This window comes from Anoplopoma fimbria, chromosome 18, assembly GCF_027596085.1.
Source record: "Anoplopoma fimbria isolate UVic2021 breed Golden Eagle Sablefish chromosome 18, Afim_UVic_2022, whole genome shotgun sequence".
NCBI classification, from domain to species: domain Eukaryota; kingdom Metazoa; phylum Chordata; class Actinopteri; order Perciformes; family Anoplopomatidae; genus Anoplopoma; species Anoplopoma fimbria.
The window spans coordinates 8,987,018-9,003,495 of record NC_072466.1 but is presented as its reverse complement, the minus strand read 5'-3'; the positions used below and the strand labels follow the sequence as shown (position 1 = coordinate 9,003,495).

At 39.3% G+C, this 16,478-nt stretch overlaps 2 protein-coding genes across 4 annotated transcripts; both read right to left on the bottom strand.

Moving 5' to 3' along the window:
• Positions 1–1,676: 1,676 nt before the first annotated feature.
• On the bottom strand, positions 1,677–5,222 carry LOC129106843 (cathepsin B-like). 2 transcript variants are annotated; one of them, XM_054618096.1, is made up of 11 exons: positions 5,146–5,222; positions 4,910–5,014; positions 4,060–4,183; positions 3,848–3,933; positions 3,597–3,711; positions 3,381–3,496; positions 3,195–3,280; positions 2,965–3,108; positions 2,756–2,872; positions 2,012–2,140; positions 1,677–1,890 (listed from the first exon to the last, which is right to left on the bottom strand). In XM_054618096.1, the coding sequence occupies exons 3-11, from the start codon at positions 4,180–4,182 to the stop codon at positions 1,814–1,816; spliced, it is 993 nt and encodes a 330-aa protein (XP_054474071.1). In that variant the 5' UTR covers position 4,183; positions 4,910–5,014; positions 5,146–5,222; the 3' UTR covers positions 1,677–1,813. The 2 variants fall into 2 exon arrangements, with proteins under 2 accessions (XP_054474071.1, XP_054474069.1); XM_054618094.1 differs by lacking the exons at positions 4,910–5,014; positions 5,146–5,222 and having other exon boundaries at positions 4,060–4,194.
• Positions 5,223–6,681: 1,459 nt separating this feature from the next.
• On the bottom strand, positions 6,682–13,397 carry fdft1 (farnesyl-diphosphate farnesyltransferase 1). Of its 2 annotated transcripts, XM_054618093.1 has the most exons (8): positions 13,200–13,397; positions 10,905–11,002; positions 9,607–9,790; positions 9,173–9,301; positions 8,483–8,674; positions 7,954–8,130; positions 7,010–7,162; positions 6,682–6,920 (listed from the first exon to the last, which is right to left on the bottom strand). In XM_054618093.1, the coding sequence occupies exons 1-8, from the start codon at positions 13,296–13,298 to the stop codon at positions 6,693–6,695; spliced, it is 1,260 nt and encodes a 419-aa protein (XP_054474068.1). In that variant the 5' UTR covers positions 13,299–13,397; the 3' UTR covers positions 6,682–6,692. The 2 variants fall into 2 exon arrangements, with proteins under 2 accessions (XP_054474068.1, XP_054474067.1); XM_054618092.1 differs by lacking the exon at positions 13,200–13,397 and having other exon boundaries at positions 10,905–11,440.
• Positions 13,398–16,478: the final 3,081 nt, after the last annotated feature.

Below are 16,478 nucleotides of genomic sequence, written 5' to 3'. Positions count from 1 at the left end.
ACTACAGTACCAGTCAAAAGTTTGGACACACCTTCTCATTCAATGTTTTTTCTTTATTTTTATTTTTATTTTTTTCTACATTGTAGATTAATGTTGAAGACATCCAAACTATGAAGGAACACATATGGAATTATGTGGTAAACAAACACATGCTCAACAAACCAGAATATGTTTTATATTTTACATTCTTCAAAGTAGTTGAATGAGAAGGTGTGTCCAAACTTTTGACTGGTACTGTATGTTAATAGAGAAAAAGATGTGCAAGGATGTATAACTGTAAGGACTCTTTTTCTCCTTATTTTCTTCATTATTTAACGCCGGCCGGTTGGCAACAATCGTTTTACGTGCATTACTGACCAATTCTGGACCACTTTTATCAATGTTATATGCATAGGTTATGTGGTTATATTTGGATAACTGCCCCTGCGCATTAGGGCCAAAGAGGTAACAGGCTTTTTAAAAGCGTAACATTAATAAAAAAAATAATTAATAAAAATTTCAATTTGATTTGAAGTGTCCTTAATGAGTGTGACTGGCTAAACATGTTGTTGGATTATAATATTTTTGCCAAGACCCTCAGGGAAGATGTGGCAGCGACTTTGTAGTAATTTCATTAATAGCAAAGAAAAATTGGGAATAAAAATGATTATATGTCTTGTAAGGGCCCTGTGTCAAAGTCTATTTTAATACCTGTAATATTTCAGTTGATGCCTGCTAACATTGTGTAAATTCATACACAAGTGTGTGTTTGATTGAATTATTATAAACTAATTATCGTACAGCACACCTGGCCTACAGTTGCTGGTTTCTGAGGCTCAGGGGGGAAATTCAATATGTGTGCATTTCTTGCTTTCCCCCTTTTTTCTCAAGGCTACATATTAATTAGGTTTAATCTATCACATTACATGGGTGATATAAACTAGGCCTTATTTCAAAACTGGCAAAATTGCAAAAGCAAGCATCAGTTAGGTGTGTTCTTGTTGCATGAAGCAAGAAGAGAAAAAATGTGCTTGAACTATTTAATTTGCACCGACTTTGAATATTGAAAATAGTGTCACAATTGTGTTTTCTAGAAATGGAAGCAGAGTGAGAGCTCCCTCCCACATATTTAAGCTCTGTAAGTGTTCTCTATGATCAGGTCAGTTAAGTCCATGTCTGCCATGTTGAAACACACATCTCCATATGACAGGCTGCACAACCAGCTCTGTCTGCCATCCCAGTAGACCACAAAACAAAACACTAATAAAACTGTGCAATTCTGTAACTATAATTATTCTGTCTGTATTTATAAGATTTTTATTTTAGTTGTATAAGATTTTTTAATTTTCTTACTTACTTACTTACTTATTTAAAATACTTGTTTGTTTTTTCTACTATGTACCTTGTTTGCACTATAGCTATGCTGCTGTAATCCTGTAAATTTCCCTGCTGCGGGACTAATAAAGGATTATCTTATCTTATCTTATCTAAGCTAAATTTAACATCCAGCCCCAGCCACACAAAAGTCCCACTTGGACCCTTTCATATAGCTAACTTATATAACAGACCTTTAAATTCCCTTTTGAAGCTGTAAAAATGCTCTCATTTGGAAAAAAAAATGGAGACAAGCAGTGATATACAGCATATAGCTGCTGTATATCTACAACACCAACAAAGAAAGCACAAACTTTCTTGTTTCACAATTTATTCCATGTTGATTACATAAAATCTCTTATTATTTTCATTTAAATGCAATACTTAAGTGTCTTACAAAATAAGATCTTCATTTTAATGTTTGATTGACTTGATCGTCTGCAGCCAGGACTCATTTAATCTAGTTGAGTGGGATTCCTGTCACCACCTCTGACTCAATACCACACTCATCATTTCCACGCTTGATCTTGAAGAAACCTGAAATTAGAAGACACAAAAACATGATTTAAACTACTTTACCACTATAGTCATTGCCAAAGTAACATAAAGAATAAGTGACGAAGAAACATGACGACTCAAAACCCTAATATTATCGCACCTTTATCTCCCCAGTCACTGTTCCAGGAGTTTGCAGCCAGCCAGTAGGGCGTCCCATTCTCCGTCCCCCAACCGAGGATCTTGATGGCATGACCGCCCAGCATCTCACCCGTCACATGCTGGTACACACCTGCAGTAGAGTAGCATTGAGTCAATAACAAAGTGCTTAAAGGAAAGCAGGCGTGGGTTTCCTCATTTTAAACTATATAAGGAATACTCAAATTTAAATCAACCTCCCAAAAGTTACTAGATTTATATCTTGCAGGACAGTTACAGAAATTGAAGTTCATCTCGCTGTAAACTCAATACTTTTATCTCAATAGACGTGTGCTGATCCTTCAAATGCAACCATCTGAGAAGGACAAATCTCTCTTTGGTTGATCTGCTCACTATTCATGTCCACAATAAGGCCTTAATATGTGATGAGGTGTCATATATTGCTTCATTTTAAGGGCTCACGAGGCAAAAAGGTTGGGAACCACTAGGACAAAAATTTGGAAGATAAACAAACAAACATGGACGTCATAATGATAATCTTTAACAAATCATTAACTAAACATATAAAGCAGGTCAAAGAAAGCTTCAAGATTCAAGTGAAACTGCTTTAATTGTAATAAATTACTAAGTTTTCCTGCCTGCGGGCATGCTGCTTTGTGCTGAGTAGAGGTTTTCTGTTCTTACAGTGTACAGTTTCAGGATTGTAGCTAATAATAATAATGGGGAGACAAGGTCAAACCAGCCTCACCAGTCTTGTACAGCGGAAAATCTGCGTATACAGAGAAAGCCGCCTCCACAGGCCCGTTCTTGTACAGCTCGGTCATGATCTGCTCCTGCTGGGACGGGACGCTGTATGAGCGTCTCCCTGAAGAGGGAGACACCGGAAACAGGATGATGTAAGACAGAGAAGCATACAGTATCAGAGCGGAGTAACTGGATCATTTTGGAGGTCTGTACCAAAGTGTTTGTCCTTCTGGTAGGATGGCGAGTATCCATCAATGCACAACTCTTCACACTTTGGAGTCTCCTCTTCACCCTGACAGGGAGGACGAGTCCCATTCACGTGATGCTCACAGGGAGCAATACTGTACGGTCTGCAGCCTGTCAAACACACCATTGTTTCAGCTCTTTACTTCCTTTTAATACTTCCTGAAAAAGCTGTATAACCCATCTCAGTTCACACTTACCAACGTTGGAGCCATACAGGCCTCCTGTCACCAGACCTTTCTTTGTCCAGAACTCCCAAGCGTCAGAGGGAGAACCACCGAAACAGCTGCGTCCACGAGAAAAAATAAAAACACCACCTGAGTTGTTGTTCAATGTCCTTTTAAAAGGACCCTGGAATGCACTCATTTTGGTACTCAAATACTCACCCCATGCCACATTCATCACAGCAGGTCAGTAGATCTTCAGCAGAGATCTCCAAAGAGATCTTAGCACCGCTGTGGATACATAACCTGTCGGATATCGCCTCCGCCGCTCCAAAGGCCTGTGTGGGTCAATCAAAGGGAACACTGGTTTAAAGATATCTACTGGACGGAGCAACTGATCAACCACAGTTGTGTCTTTTTTTTGTTGGTCTATCTCACCCAGCAGGACCCACATGAGCCCTGGTCTCTGATCTGTTGGATGGTGGGACAGTTGGGCCACTGCTGGCGCGCGTCGAAGTTGTCTGGAAGCTTTATGCCCTCCGTACTGTGAACCCTTGAACGAGAGAGGACGGTCACTGAGCACTGCAGATAAGATGAACCTGCTGACTGTCACCTGATTGGGCACGTGATAGACTTCTCACACACACACACACACATAAATCCATGCCCAGACACCCTCATAGACTTACACCTCTGGCAGCTTGGGTCCGTTCAGTATGGTCCCACACAGTCCCTTCACATAGCTGATATCGATGTTGTGGAAGTTCTGCCCGGCCTGGAGCAAAAGTAGTGGAGTTTTAAAATGAGAGAGTACAGAAATCACAGCATTCATGATCAAAATCTGTGACAGCGGGTTTCCTCAAGTGGCTAAATGCTGCAGAAACGCCACGAATTCACTCACCGTCCAGGTGGTGTCGGCCTTTTTGATAAACTCGACTATCTCCGAGGAGGAATGAGGGAGCTGAGGCCGAGCCTGGGTGACGGAGACGGTCACAAGGACACAGAGGAGAGCCAGTGGATGCATCCTGCAAAACATAGAACAGTCAGATTTCAACATAATCACCTCGACTGCGATATATCAATCTCTGCTCAAGGGGAGGTTTCTGTTTTTTGGAGACATGTCAGCGTTTTACGAGACGTTACAGCGTGACCATCACAAGGCAATGACAGTAAAATTGAGGTCACCCTGGAGTGTCTTTTTTCTTCTCAAAATATGGAAATTGTTTGACATTTCTGATGTAATTCAAGTAGTAAAATTTGAAGTTGCACAAAGTTGCACATACACAAGTACAAAGCAACTAGAGAACATAAGATAGTTGCAGGTAAAGTATTTATTTGTCAGCGTGTCACTAGATTTTTCAATTCGTAGTTATTTTTGACTAGTTAAAACCAATTCAAAATGATGGTCATGCTATATTTTAATTGGCTAGATATCAGTTGTGATTGTTTGGACTTAAATCACAACTGATTTTTTGAAGTTAAATCCGTTTTGATTGAGTCAGAGAGGTAAGTGACCAACAACTTTTATTTATAAGACTATCAGTGAACAATATCAGCGGAATTTAAAGTATATTTGTTGGTATAACAGCCTGCATCAAGCCAGGTATACACAACAGGTATAAACTTATTGACAATCAAATCAAATACAAAAATGTTATAAACACCAATCATCATTGAATATATAACGTTGAATATAAATTAAATTCTTAATGATCCCCTAAAACAGAAATAATCCAAGTCTTTACTTTTACCTGTGCTGCAGTTTCGATGGACGCTCTTCTGGGCAGTTCCTTTCTCTCACTGAACGAAAGACGTCCTCTCACTTCTTACTGTCCTTTTTACAAGCAGCAACATGTCTGTTAAACGCATCGTTAGATAACCTCTCATGTGACTTAACAAAAGTGTCTTTTCAAACATTAACAGGTGATCTTCAAATTAAACGATAAAGGAGAACGATAAAGGAGAACATACTTGATGAAAATATTACCTTTTAATTATTTTGCTTCATGTTGATGCCGTAGGATTTCTACATGAACACTCTTGTACAATCTCGAAGAGCAGTCCAATATGTAAACCTTGAAACTGTGCTAATTTCACAGTCTGGAATCTATAAAATCATTAACTGAGTTTAACCCAACTACAATTATTAACTACAAACTATAATTCATTTAATTTAATATAATTATAATTAACAGGCTGCTAACCAAAGAATGACTTGTGTTGTATACACAATCACCGTTCAGACCGTTTAGATTATTTCACCTCTTTATTTGTTAAAATATGTACATATCAAAATGACACATTACATAGCAATGTTTGTAGCTCTCCTTTGGTTCTGTACAAGGTTTCTGTGTGCTAGCCTTTCTACTCACCAAAGCTGTGTTAAGGACACTTTAACTAGCCGTCTCAATATGCTTTCATTCAGACCTCAAATGTACCAGAAATTATATTTGTTCTCATTTCAACAGTCCAAGTCAAAAACTACCTTGTAATTGCGTTATTCTTTTCTCTGTTAGAGGACATAGAGCTGAAACAGAACACAGACATTAAAGTGTTGATATAAAGCTCTACCCTGTGCGCTGCGACAGTGCGCTGTTCTTCCAATTGAGTGTTACGTTTCCTACAGAAACAAGTAGAACCTATTTAAACAGCTTAGATTTCACATGGGAAAAAAGATTTGACACAAAATTAAACAAAATCTTGGTTTGATCAGGTTTGGTGACTGTGTTCCCCAAACTTCTGAAATGGGCAGTGGCATGTACTGTGCATATTCCCACATAATGCAGAAAATTAAAGTAGTACCTTTTGTCTTGAAATGGTCAAATATGAAAAATAATTTCAGTCGATTAAAAAGGTCAAAATGTTACAAGAAAAAGAAACAACAACACACAATCACCATAAACATCAAACAGCAAACAACAACACGTCCTGAATTGTTTCTATGTGCTATTTATGCTGGTGAATACCACCACACATCACTGTGTGTAAATTATTTATCCAGATGCAGGATGGACTAGTAGAAATCACTACCAAACCACATAAAGACACCTGCTGCTACCAGAACGCCTCCATATTAGGGCTGCACAATATTTCTTTATTATTACGATGTCAACTGGTTCGCGAAAACGGTAAAGACCATGATATTGCAGACAGTGAATTTTTTGAGCTAGTTGAAAGAGAGTATCAGTAGAAATCTATACAGTTTAGTGTTCCATTTGTTCAGTAAAAAATTATGGAAATAATTTCCTTTCATTTTTAGATTTGTTGTATCTTAGCAGTATACTGACATCAGCTTAGCAGCAGAACCGAGTAACTTTGACATCTGTAATTTATCGCAAGTAATATCTTCTTTGCGATTTACAACATCATCACACATTTTCCTCATTTTGTGCAGCCCTACTAAATATGTCCACGGTCCTGTGACGGCCGTAATGAAGAGAGAAAAATTGGGAAGAAGTCATTCTGATTCCTCCAGAGTGGGCAAAGAGGCTTTCTGAGTCTGTGGGCCCCAGGGAAAGGTGAGGGCGAGTGGGTTCACTGTCCCTGCATGTCCCCCGTGCCTTGTGCCTGTGCTGCAGTGGTGCTGAGGTACTGCCAGCTGAGGGCGGCGAGCAGCATGGCGGCGGACAGGTACATGGGCGACAGGTGGTGGGTCCTGGAGGGGAGGCTGGACTGCAACAGGGCGGACTTCTCTTCGATCAGAGCCAGGATGTGCAGGGTTTTGTCCCGCGTCGGGTCCGTGTGAGAGACCTTCTTTAAGATCTGCAGAGAAGGAGAGCGAGACTGTTTGTGTTAAAGTGCTCCAACGTGGTGGAAACAGGACAAGCAAACGCAAAAACACACACCCCCACCTCATGGCTGTACTGGGAGATGATGGTCTGCACGGCCGTCATGTTGGTGGCTTCCATCATGAGTGTGACAGCCTGTCCCTTTCTGATCTTCACCACTCCCTGGAACACCTTGGGGTTGTTGTAGCATGACGACAGTGTAGCTATTGCCATCACCTGGTCAGAAGAGGTGTTACATTTAGTTAACTAGAAGAACTGAAATAAATAAATTAAACTTATTTTGTCAAGACTGCAAAGGACTAACAAACATTTTTATTTTTATTTATTTTTTAAATAAAACCCACTAATCCTACTACTACGGAAAATCAAGAAGAAACATTCTCACTTATTCCAAGTAATAATAATAATAATAATAACAAAAATTTAACAAATCACAAAGAATTAGTTAAAAGATGATAAATGAATGACTTCCAAATGAGAGGATATTTTAAATGAAATATAAGAATAGACAAATTACCAAGAATTCATATCTTTGAGGAAAGATGAGAAAAGACGTGTGGTATACAACACACAACATTTCTAATTATCCTTAAGTTTGATGTGGCAAGTAGGACACTGCACGTCTCTATGCTAAAATGTATTTCTTTATTGGTTTAATGTTTGAAGTAATTTATCAGTTCAGTCAACTCTATCCTATGAATTCATATTTATTTATATGTGATCAGTTTTATTCTTTCCTCTCTTCTGTACCCTTTATTATTATTTTATTTGATCTTATTTATTCATATCTTTTTTCATATGTTCTGTCACTATATCATTTCATAAAATGAAAATGTTAACAATGAAAATTAATTGTATTATTATCACATATATCTGACGTATCTGAAAAGAGAAATACTGGGAGGATGAAAAGCTAACAGCAAGCTAATTGGCTGTTCAATCAAAAGTTCATACAAATCAAAATCACTGCATTGTTGGAACTCAGTAAGTAACGAATCAGCGCTTACCTGTGGAATGGCACAGAAATTGAAGACGCTCTGGTTGCGCAGGCGGGACAGGTAGGCGATGACATCCGGAACGTGTCGCAGAGCATCAGTGATCAGCAGGTTGAGGCAGGAGAGAGCCGACTCTAGCTTCTCCGGCTGGGCCAAGTCCTCCAGGCGACCTGCAAACTGACTCCAAGCCTGCACGGGGACACAAGTTATTAGCACAACACATATGGTACTATGCTTTTTAAATCAATATTTAGCAAACCTCTAAGCAAAGAAGTCATTTTGTTTTCTTTTATTCTCACTCTGCTTCCTCTTTTTCTTTAGAGACTTTATTTATAGACATGGAATAATAAAATGTGAGTTAATATTTAAGTTTGAGTGTGTTCACTTTCCAATACATCCTCGCTGCTTCAATACCCACAAGCACAATGTAAATAAAAAAAACAAAGAAAAGTATTCAGAAAAGTATTCTTTAAGGGTTCAGGTCAGACACCAGGGGAAAAACAAACACACTCATAGCAGGACAAAGAGAACACGTTCTTACCTCTTGTGGCCAGAAGGCACGTCCCTGTTGCGTGTCCTCTAGATAGTCCCGGATGATGTTTGTCTTCTGGAGGAACAGGCCCATGGAGTTGGCCAGCTCGGTGTCACGCCCGACCTCGGCGTCCTCCAGCTGGGACGCAGAGAACAGCTGAGACAAACCGATGCCGACCAGCCCGGCCACGTAATGGCAATACTGCACAAAGAGAATAAGACAAGGCAACATGGCATCAGTATTTATTGTCACAGCATGACATGTTATGACAAAAATGCTTATGATTGAACACACACAGAGTTACTGTTATAACCATAGGTGCTAATTAAACATCTATACAACATTGTCAGAGTCAGAGTTCTTTTTTAGTTGGGTTTATAGGAAGTTTTACATAGTTTGTGGTATTGCCTGATCAAAATTAAGCTACCAAAATGACAGAAAATACACTATTAAGACAGAATGACGCTGCAGAGATATATAATAATAACAACATATTTTTCCCCCCAGCAAAGACACTTAAAAGTATCTAATAGTGCTCTGATCTGCCAGTCTGATCGTCTCTAATCGTACCATAAACAGTGTCATGGATCTGTTTGTGTACTGCCATTCAAACACATATCCCTGTCATATTTCCTGTAACGTGTCTAACATTTTTTGCTGTTATCTTAACATTATTGTAAAACCAAGGTTGACATTTACCAGGTCCCACTCCTTCATGGATCCCACTTTCTTTTCCAGGAATTCGGCCATTCCTTCTCCCATACGGTGGCAGATATCTGAGATGACATCTCTGTATTCTTGAGCGAGGTTTCTGAATTCCAGTGATATCTGGGTTGTAAATACACATGAAGATTATAGTTACTGATTTATAACGGCTATTTATCTGAGTGACAAAGATTTCACCTGAGACGTTTCTATTACATACCATCACACCAACTTAAACTAAACCAAACTCTGTCATTAACATTGTATATTATTCTGTTATTGAGTACAGCTAGAAAATGAATCGGTTGGAAGTCATTTTGTATTAAAAATCTGTTATTTAAAAGGAGACTGCATCAGTAGATTGATCCAGGAAACCCTAATATATCTGCCAATTGCATTTTATTGTACCGCCATGCAGCGCTACTGACCGTGGGAAAATCAGCCAGAACCTGTCGGTCTTTCTCCTGGCTCTCTGTGAAGCACCACTCATCCTGGTACAAGAAGGTGTGAAAGTCATTCAGCATGGGAACCTTCTTGTCCAGAGGGATGGTCATGTCGTCCTCCACTGTGTCCAGCGCTCGCAGCACCAGGTAGAAAATACAGACTGCATGTCTGGATGAGAAAGAAAAGGAGGGCGCTTTAAAACACAACTGGAAAGAGCGTTAATTTATGACTGAAAGGCTACTTTGTATCTGAATCAAAGGACACAAATAGAAGATCGAAGATCTGGTTAGCCTTTGATTAGGGATATATAAAGTAGACACCTCTAGTAATAACACATTACATTTCCTTCTGAATGTCTGCATCAAAAGCATTTTATTTATTGACATTTTCTAGTAATCATCCAAGTAATTTATTAAGCAATAATCCAAAAAACATGTGATGGTTCCAGTTTCTCCAATGCTACTATTTGCCACTTTAGTCTGTTTCATATCACTGTTAACTGAATTTTGGGGGGTTTAAAACTGTTGGTAAGGCAACAGCTGTTGGAAAATATCATCTTTTGCTCTAGATATACCTATATAGACTATGATCAAAATATCTATATATTAACAGATAATAAGCTGCAGCCCAAAGTGACATGTTTTACTGTATGATGTACAGTACCAGTCAAAAGTTTGGACACACCTTCTCATTTAATGTTTTTTCTTTATTTTTATTTTTTTCTACATTGTAGATTAATATTAAAGACATCCAAACTATGAAGAAACACATATGGAATTATGTGGTAAACAAACAAATGCTCAACAAACCAGAATATGTTTTATATTTTACATTCTTCAAAGTAGTTGAATGACTACAAACTTTTGACTGGTACTGTACATTCATTGGCAATTGCCATAAATAAATAAATATGTTTCCAGTGGTAATATAGCATAGATGTCACTGTACATTTGAATTGTTAGTCGTATATTCCACAAGTCCCTAATGCAGTGCATTTTGGTTTATTGAGGCTATTGCAATTAGCTATTGATAAGCTATCTTTGTGTTTTGAGAGACATTATTGCCTCTCCACAGGATCTGCCATGATTTTGTTGTTGGACTATTTTCTAGAGTAATAAATCCAATCCATGCATGTCTAAGCTGCTCATAGTAGTTTTGAAGGTTTAAATATTTGCACACACAAAACAAAAAGGGAAGTACTCCAGCCAACGCCCGTGGATCTGCCCTTCAGGAAAGAAAACATGCGTGCAGACACACCCCCACGAAGCCAGCTTTCACCCACCTCAACTCCCCGTCCAGCGCCTGGATCACAGCTGCAAAGCTCCGGCTGGTCTGGTTCAGGTACAGGTAGCAGGTCCGCAGACTCTCGCTCATGGACTCCTGGTAGGGGAGACAGAGGAAGCCAGTGTGTCGGTAAAACCCTGCAGGTCTGAGGGCGCTGGAGGGTCGGGCGGCCTCCTGCAGGCCCCGCTCACCTAACCTCCAGCCCAGAGGGAGGGACCGAGGAGCGGACCCACAGCCCCGCGGTGCAACCGAGAGAGAGCGCTTGAGCACGGACAACGAGACTGGACACTTGCAACAAGCTCCGGCCATACGAATAACCTGACAGGGGGGGGAGTTTGAAACATGCAGCCTAGAGGACAAGCGAGCTGAGGGGGTCGAGTGGGGAGAAAACAAACACACGCCTGGGAGAGCTAAATCAAGCGCTCCTCTGACCTTACTGCGCAGTGCAGCGGGGTCTCTGCACACCGTTTGTGGATCTGCTGTTATGATTACTTGGCTCCTCCCACCTCCACCCATAACACCACCAGCTGCATGTTTCACAACTTACTTCTAAATAGGAAATGTGGCTGCTAAACTAAAAAAAAAAAGGTGCAATACTATAACTGAGCTAAAAGTCACATTAGAGAATAAAGAATTTAAAACATTTAATCCTAAAATATATATATATAGTTGTATCTGCGTATGTGAGTACCTAATGTTACCTCTGGGTGAATAACCTTTGCACATGCATCATAAGGGACTCGTGTATGTTTAGGTTTCTAAAGTGTTTTAGTGTTTTTTAAAGATTAATATAGAAGAAAACATAATCATATTAACAATAAAACCAGGCTTCTTGTTCTGCATATATGGATATCCAAGTTATCATTATTTTTGAAATGATTACAATTTAGTAAAAATACAAACTTAAAGTGTGTTCACTCTCAAAGCACCCAAACATTGTGTTTGATATATTGTGAGCACTAAGAAATAAACTCTAAAAGATCCTAATTGTTAAAAGCTCAATGGAGCCAGAACATATGGCGTTCAATTTTACAATTAATTTCTTGTTTTAGGGCACTAAATCAATTTTATCTGCATTATTCACCCAAATTAACAAAATGACACCCATAATAATGCAGGAAACACATGTGAAATGTGACTTATGTCTACGAATGTATTGCCCCAGTGCATGCTGGGTGTATTCCCAACTACGTCATGTGCCTGGCACTGCAGTCACGTGATCAGCTCTAAGCCAATAATATGAATGCTGATCATGGTTTCAACTCTCTGCTCATTTTGCCTTTATTTCAAAATAAGAGCGCAGTGTTGCTCAAGATAACTTCATCCAACGTTTAAAAGAAATGTTTTTCAAAGAACCAAAAAAGATGGTTGAGATTAAACGGGATTATTTGAGTTTGATAACTGCAGGTTAAATTTGAGAATGAGTTAAACCATATTTGCAGAACAGGACCCTGAGGTTGAGACAAGGTGTTTGGGGAAGTTGTTAGGCATGGTAAACATACATATATATATATATATATATATTATTTATATTATTGATACCTGGTCAGGATGTAGGTCTACGTACATGTGTTATAGTAAAATCTGTGACCTGTCATATTCTGTGATGCTACAGGGTTAACGTTGGAAAACATATTAATGCTTTGGCCAAATAACACCAGGTAGAGTGCTCTGCTATAATCAAAATGTGTGACTCTATCTAAACATTATGGGGTCAGCACTATTATTGTTATAATATGATTAGATTCACTTCAAATTAAATGCATATGATTGAGTTCAACTTTTGTCTGGGCCATTTAATAATACTGCCAACCCAAGATAAAGGCCTACTAAAGACCCACTAGTCTCTCTCTCTCTGTGTGTGTGGTGTGGTGTGGTGTGTGTGTCACATTAGTGTTAAAACGTTGGGATTATCCATGAAACATGCGCACACCATCCATCCCCGCCGTTTAAACCTCCAAGCTCATTATGTAACGTAAATCCCAGGTCAATAGTCATATCTGCTTGTGCACATCCGAGCCAACACAGGAGTGAGAGATCTAATTAGTTCACTTAGCTGACAGTACTTGGGCCGCTAGATGACGTTTCACAAGTTCAGGAGGACACAAGTACAGAGAAGTTCACTTATTGAGAAACGGCCTCTTGCGCCATATAGGTCAATCTGTGGTCTGCTAAATAGGGGTACATTATGTGCAAATCTGTAAATGCAACCATGCATGCATCCTGCATGCTGTCTTCATATCCATCTGACGTTTATGCACAGTGTATATTTAAAAACAGAGGGTTTACTCACATAGTCCAACTTTGGCATAATGGTTCTGCATCCCCCCATTTTAAATTTAAACAGGTTGAATATCTCCTCCGGGTGGCCCAGTGACTTCAGGATGTCCATGTTGCTTGAGGTTTTCAGCTGTTACTCTGACAAACTGATGTGTTAACCTGGAGAGATTTTTCCCCATCAGAGCGTCGCGTCGCTGAGATGCAGCAGAGGCAGCAGCACCGTGAAGAGAGGGCGGCTGCCAGTCAGAAAAGTCGTCAGATCGACCGTCGCTTCTGATTGGCTGGCAACTCATGGGCTTAGTGCTCAGCGTCCAATCAGCGACCAGAGTGTCTGGTGTGATGCCCCGCCTAAGCGGACAGTCAGAGGAACGCGGCTTCTGATTGGTCCGTTATTCATCAGACTGGGAAGTCATACCTGCTCATTGAAATTATATAAACATGGGAGTGAAAGGCTACCTGTTAGTTGTGATCGACCGTGTGGTCAAATCCTAACTCAATTATTTCATTCTTGATAAGCTTTATTTCATTTCGTCCATTAGTATTAATACAAATCTTCTGTTTGTATATATTTTGTTAGATCTGACTTATGTTGTTAAAAAACTAAAATTTATCTTTTTTATGATTATTTACTAGTATGATAGGGTTAAGGTTGGATAAACTTTTTTGATTACATGCATGGAAATTTAAATCTCTCGACAGAAGAAGTACAAGAGAATATGCATCGTTTACATAAGTAACTCTAAAAATGTGTGTACTATATATTATGTATTAGAGCCCTGCCTATATAATGACCATCCACTATACACAAAAAATAAAATAAATAAGGTACTAAAGGTTCTAAATATACTATAATAAAATGGTAAAAATGTATTGTATAGTAGGATAAAATAGTCACGAATCATATAGAGACAATGAAGTTATAATGTTTTTTTATAAATAAATACAACTAGATGTATGAATTGCCTGTAACAGATATATTAGTATGAGTTTAAATAAGGCTGTAGGTGTCTAAGGTCATGATAGCCTGCTGAGTCTGAGTTAAGCTTTGCTCTTTCACTCTCAAGTAGCCCATCAACAAAGCAGGAGAGGACATCCAAGCTCCAGCGACCAAGCATGGAAAGCATACCCAAACCTAACATGTCTTTAACTTCTCTCTCATACTTGCAGTTTCACACACACATGCACACATTTGCAGGCACCAATGAAACTCTTATCCAATTACAATACTGAGATGTGGAATTGAACAATAATACAGCGTGTAGCACACAAACATCCACATAGAAAAAGGAGTGTATATTGTACCATCCAAAACAAAATGAAACTCACTGATTTTTTTTTTTTAACTTTAACCAATTGAGGAAATAAGACACACACACACACACACACACACACACACACACACACACACACACACACACACACACACACACACACACACACACACACACACACACACACACACACACACACACAGTTCACAGGTTCAACTAATTACATTAACTTGGCTCTACGTGTCCCGGTAAGACGTGTCAGTGTGACAGTGAGCCAGCATGCACAATATAGAGCCCTGGTTTGGTGCCTTACAGCTAAATAAAGCTTGAAGACTTGAATAAAACAAAGATATTGTTAATTTGTTGCACCTGTGCTTTTCCACTTCTTATAACAAGCTAAAAGTCTGCAGTGAAAAAGGTCTAAACCAACACATTGTTTCCACAACAATCAACAGAGGGCATACACACGTGGACAAAATTGTTGGTACCCTTCCGTTAAAGAAAGAAAAACCCACAATGGTCACTGAAATAACTTGAAACTGACTAAAGTAATAATAAATTAAAAAAAATACTGAAAATTAACTAATAAAAATCAGACATTGCTTTTGAATTGTGGTTCAACAGAATCATTTTAAAAAACAAACTAATGAAAATGGCCTGGACAAAAATGATGGTACCCCTAGAAAAGATTGAAAATAATTTGACCATAGGGACATGTTAAACTAAGGTGTGTCCTCTAATTGGCATCACAGGTGTCTTCAAACTTGTAATCAGTCAGTCTGCCTATTTAAAGGGAGAAAAGTAGTCACTGTGCTGTTTGGTATCATGGTTTGTACCACACAGAACATGGACCACAGAAAGCTAAGGAGAGAGTTGTCTCAGGAGATTAGAAAGAAAATTATAGACAAGCATGTTAAAGGTAAAGGCTATAAGACCATCTCCAAGCAGCTTGATGTTCCTGTGACTACAGTTTCACATATTATTCAGAAGTTTAAGGTCCACGGGACTGTAGCCAACCTCCCTGGACGTGGCCGCAAGAGGAAAATTGATGACAAAATGAAGAGACGGATAATACGAATGGTAACCAAAGAGCCCAGAACAACTTCCAAAGAGATTAGAGGTGAACTCCAAGGTCAAGGTCCATCAGTGTCAGATCGCACCATCCGTCGCTGTTTGAGCCAAAGGGGACTTCATGGAAGACGACCGAGGAGGACACCACTGTTGAAAGCAAATCATAAAAAAGCGAGACTGGAATTTGCCAAAATGCATATTGACAAGCCACAAAGCTTCTGGGAGAATGTCCTTTGGACAGATGCGACAAAACTGGAGCTTTTTGGCAAGTCACATCAGCTCTATGTTCACAGACGCAAAAATGAAGCATACAAAAAAAGAACACTGTACCTACTGTGAAACATGGAGGAGGCTCGGTTATGTTCTGGGGCTGCTTTACTACATCTGGCACAGGGTGTCTTGAATCTGTGCAGGGTACAATGAAATCTCAAGACTATCAAGGCATTCTGGAGCGAAATGTGCTGCCCAGTGTCAGAAAGCTTGGTCTCAGTCACAGGTCATGGGTCCTCCAACAGGATAATGACCCAAAACACACAGCTAAAAACACCCAAGAATGGCTAAGAGCAAATCATTGGACTACTCTGAAGTGGCCTTCTATGAGCCCTGATCTAAATCCTATTGAACATCTGTGGAAGGAGCTGAAACATGCAGTCTGGAGAAGGCACCCTTCAAACCTGAGACAGCTGGAGCAGTTTGCTCACGAGGAGTGGGCCAAAATACCTGTTGGCAGGTGCAGAAGTCTCATTGAGAGTTACAGAAATCGCTTGATTGCAGTGATTGCCTCAAAAGGTTGTGCAACAAAATATTAAGTTAAGGGTACCATCATTTTTGTCCAGGCCATTTTCATTAGTTTGTTTTTTAAAATGATTCTGTTGAACCACAATTCAAAAGCAATGTCTGATTTTCATTAGTTAATTTTCAGTATTTTTTTTATTTATTATTACTTTTGT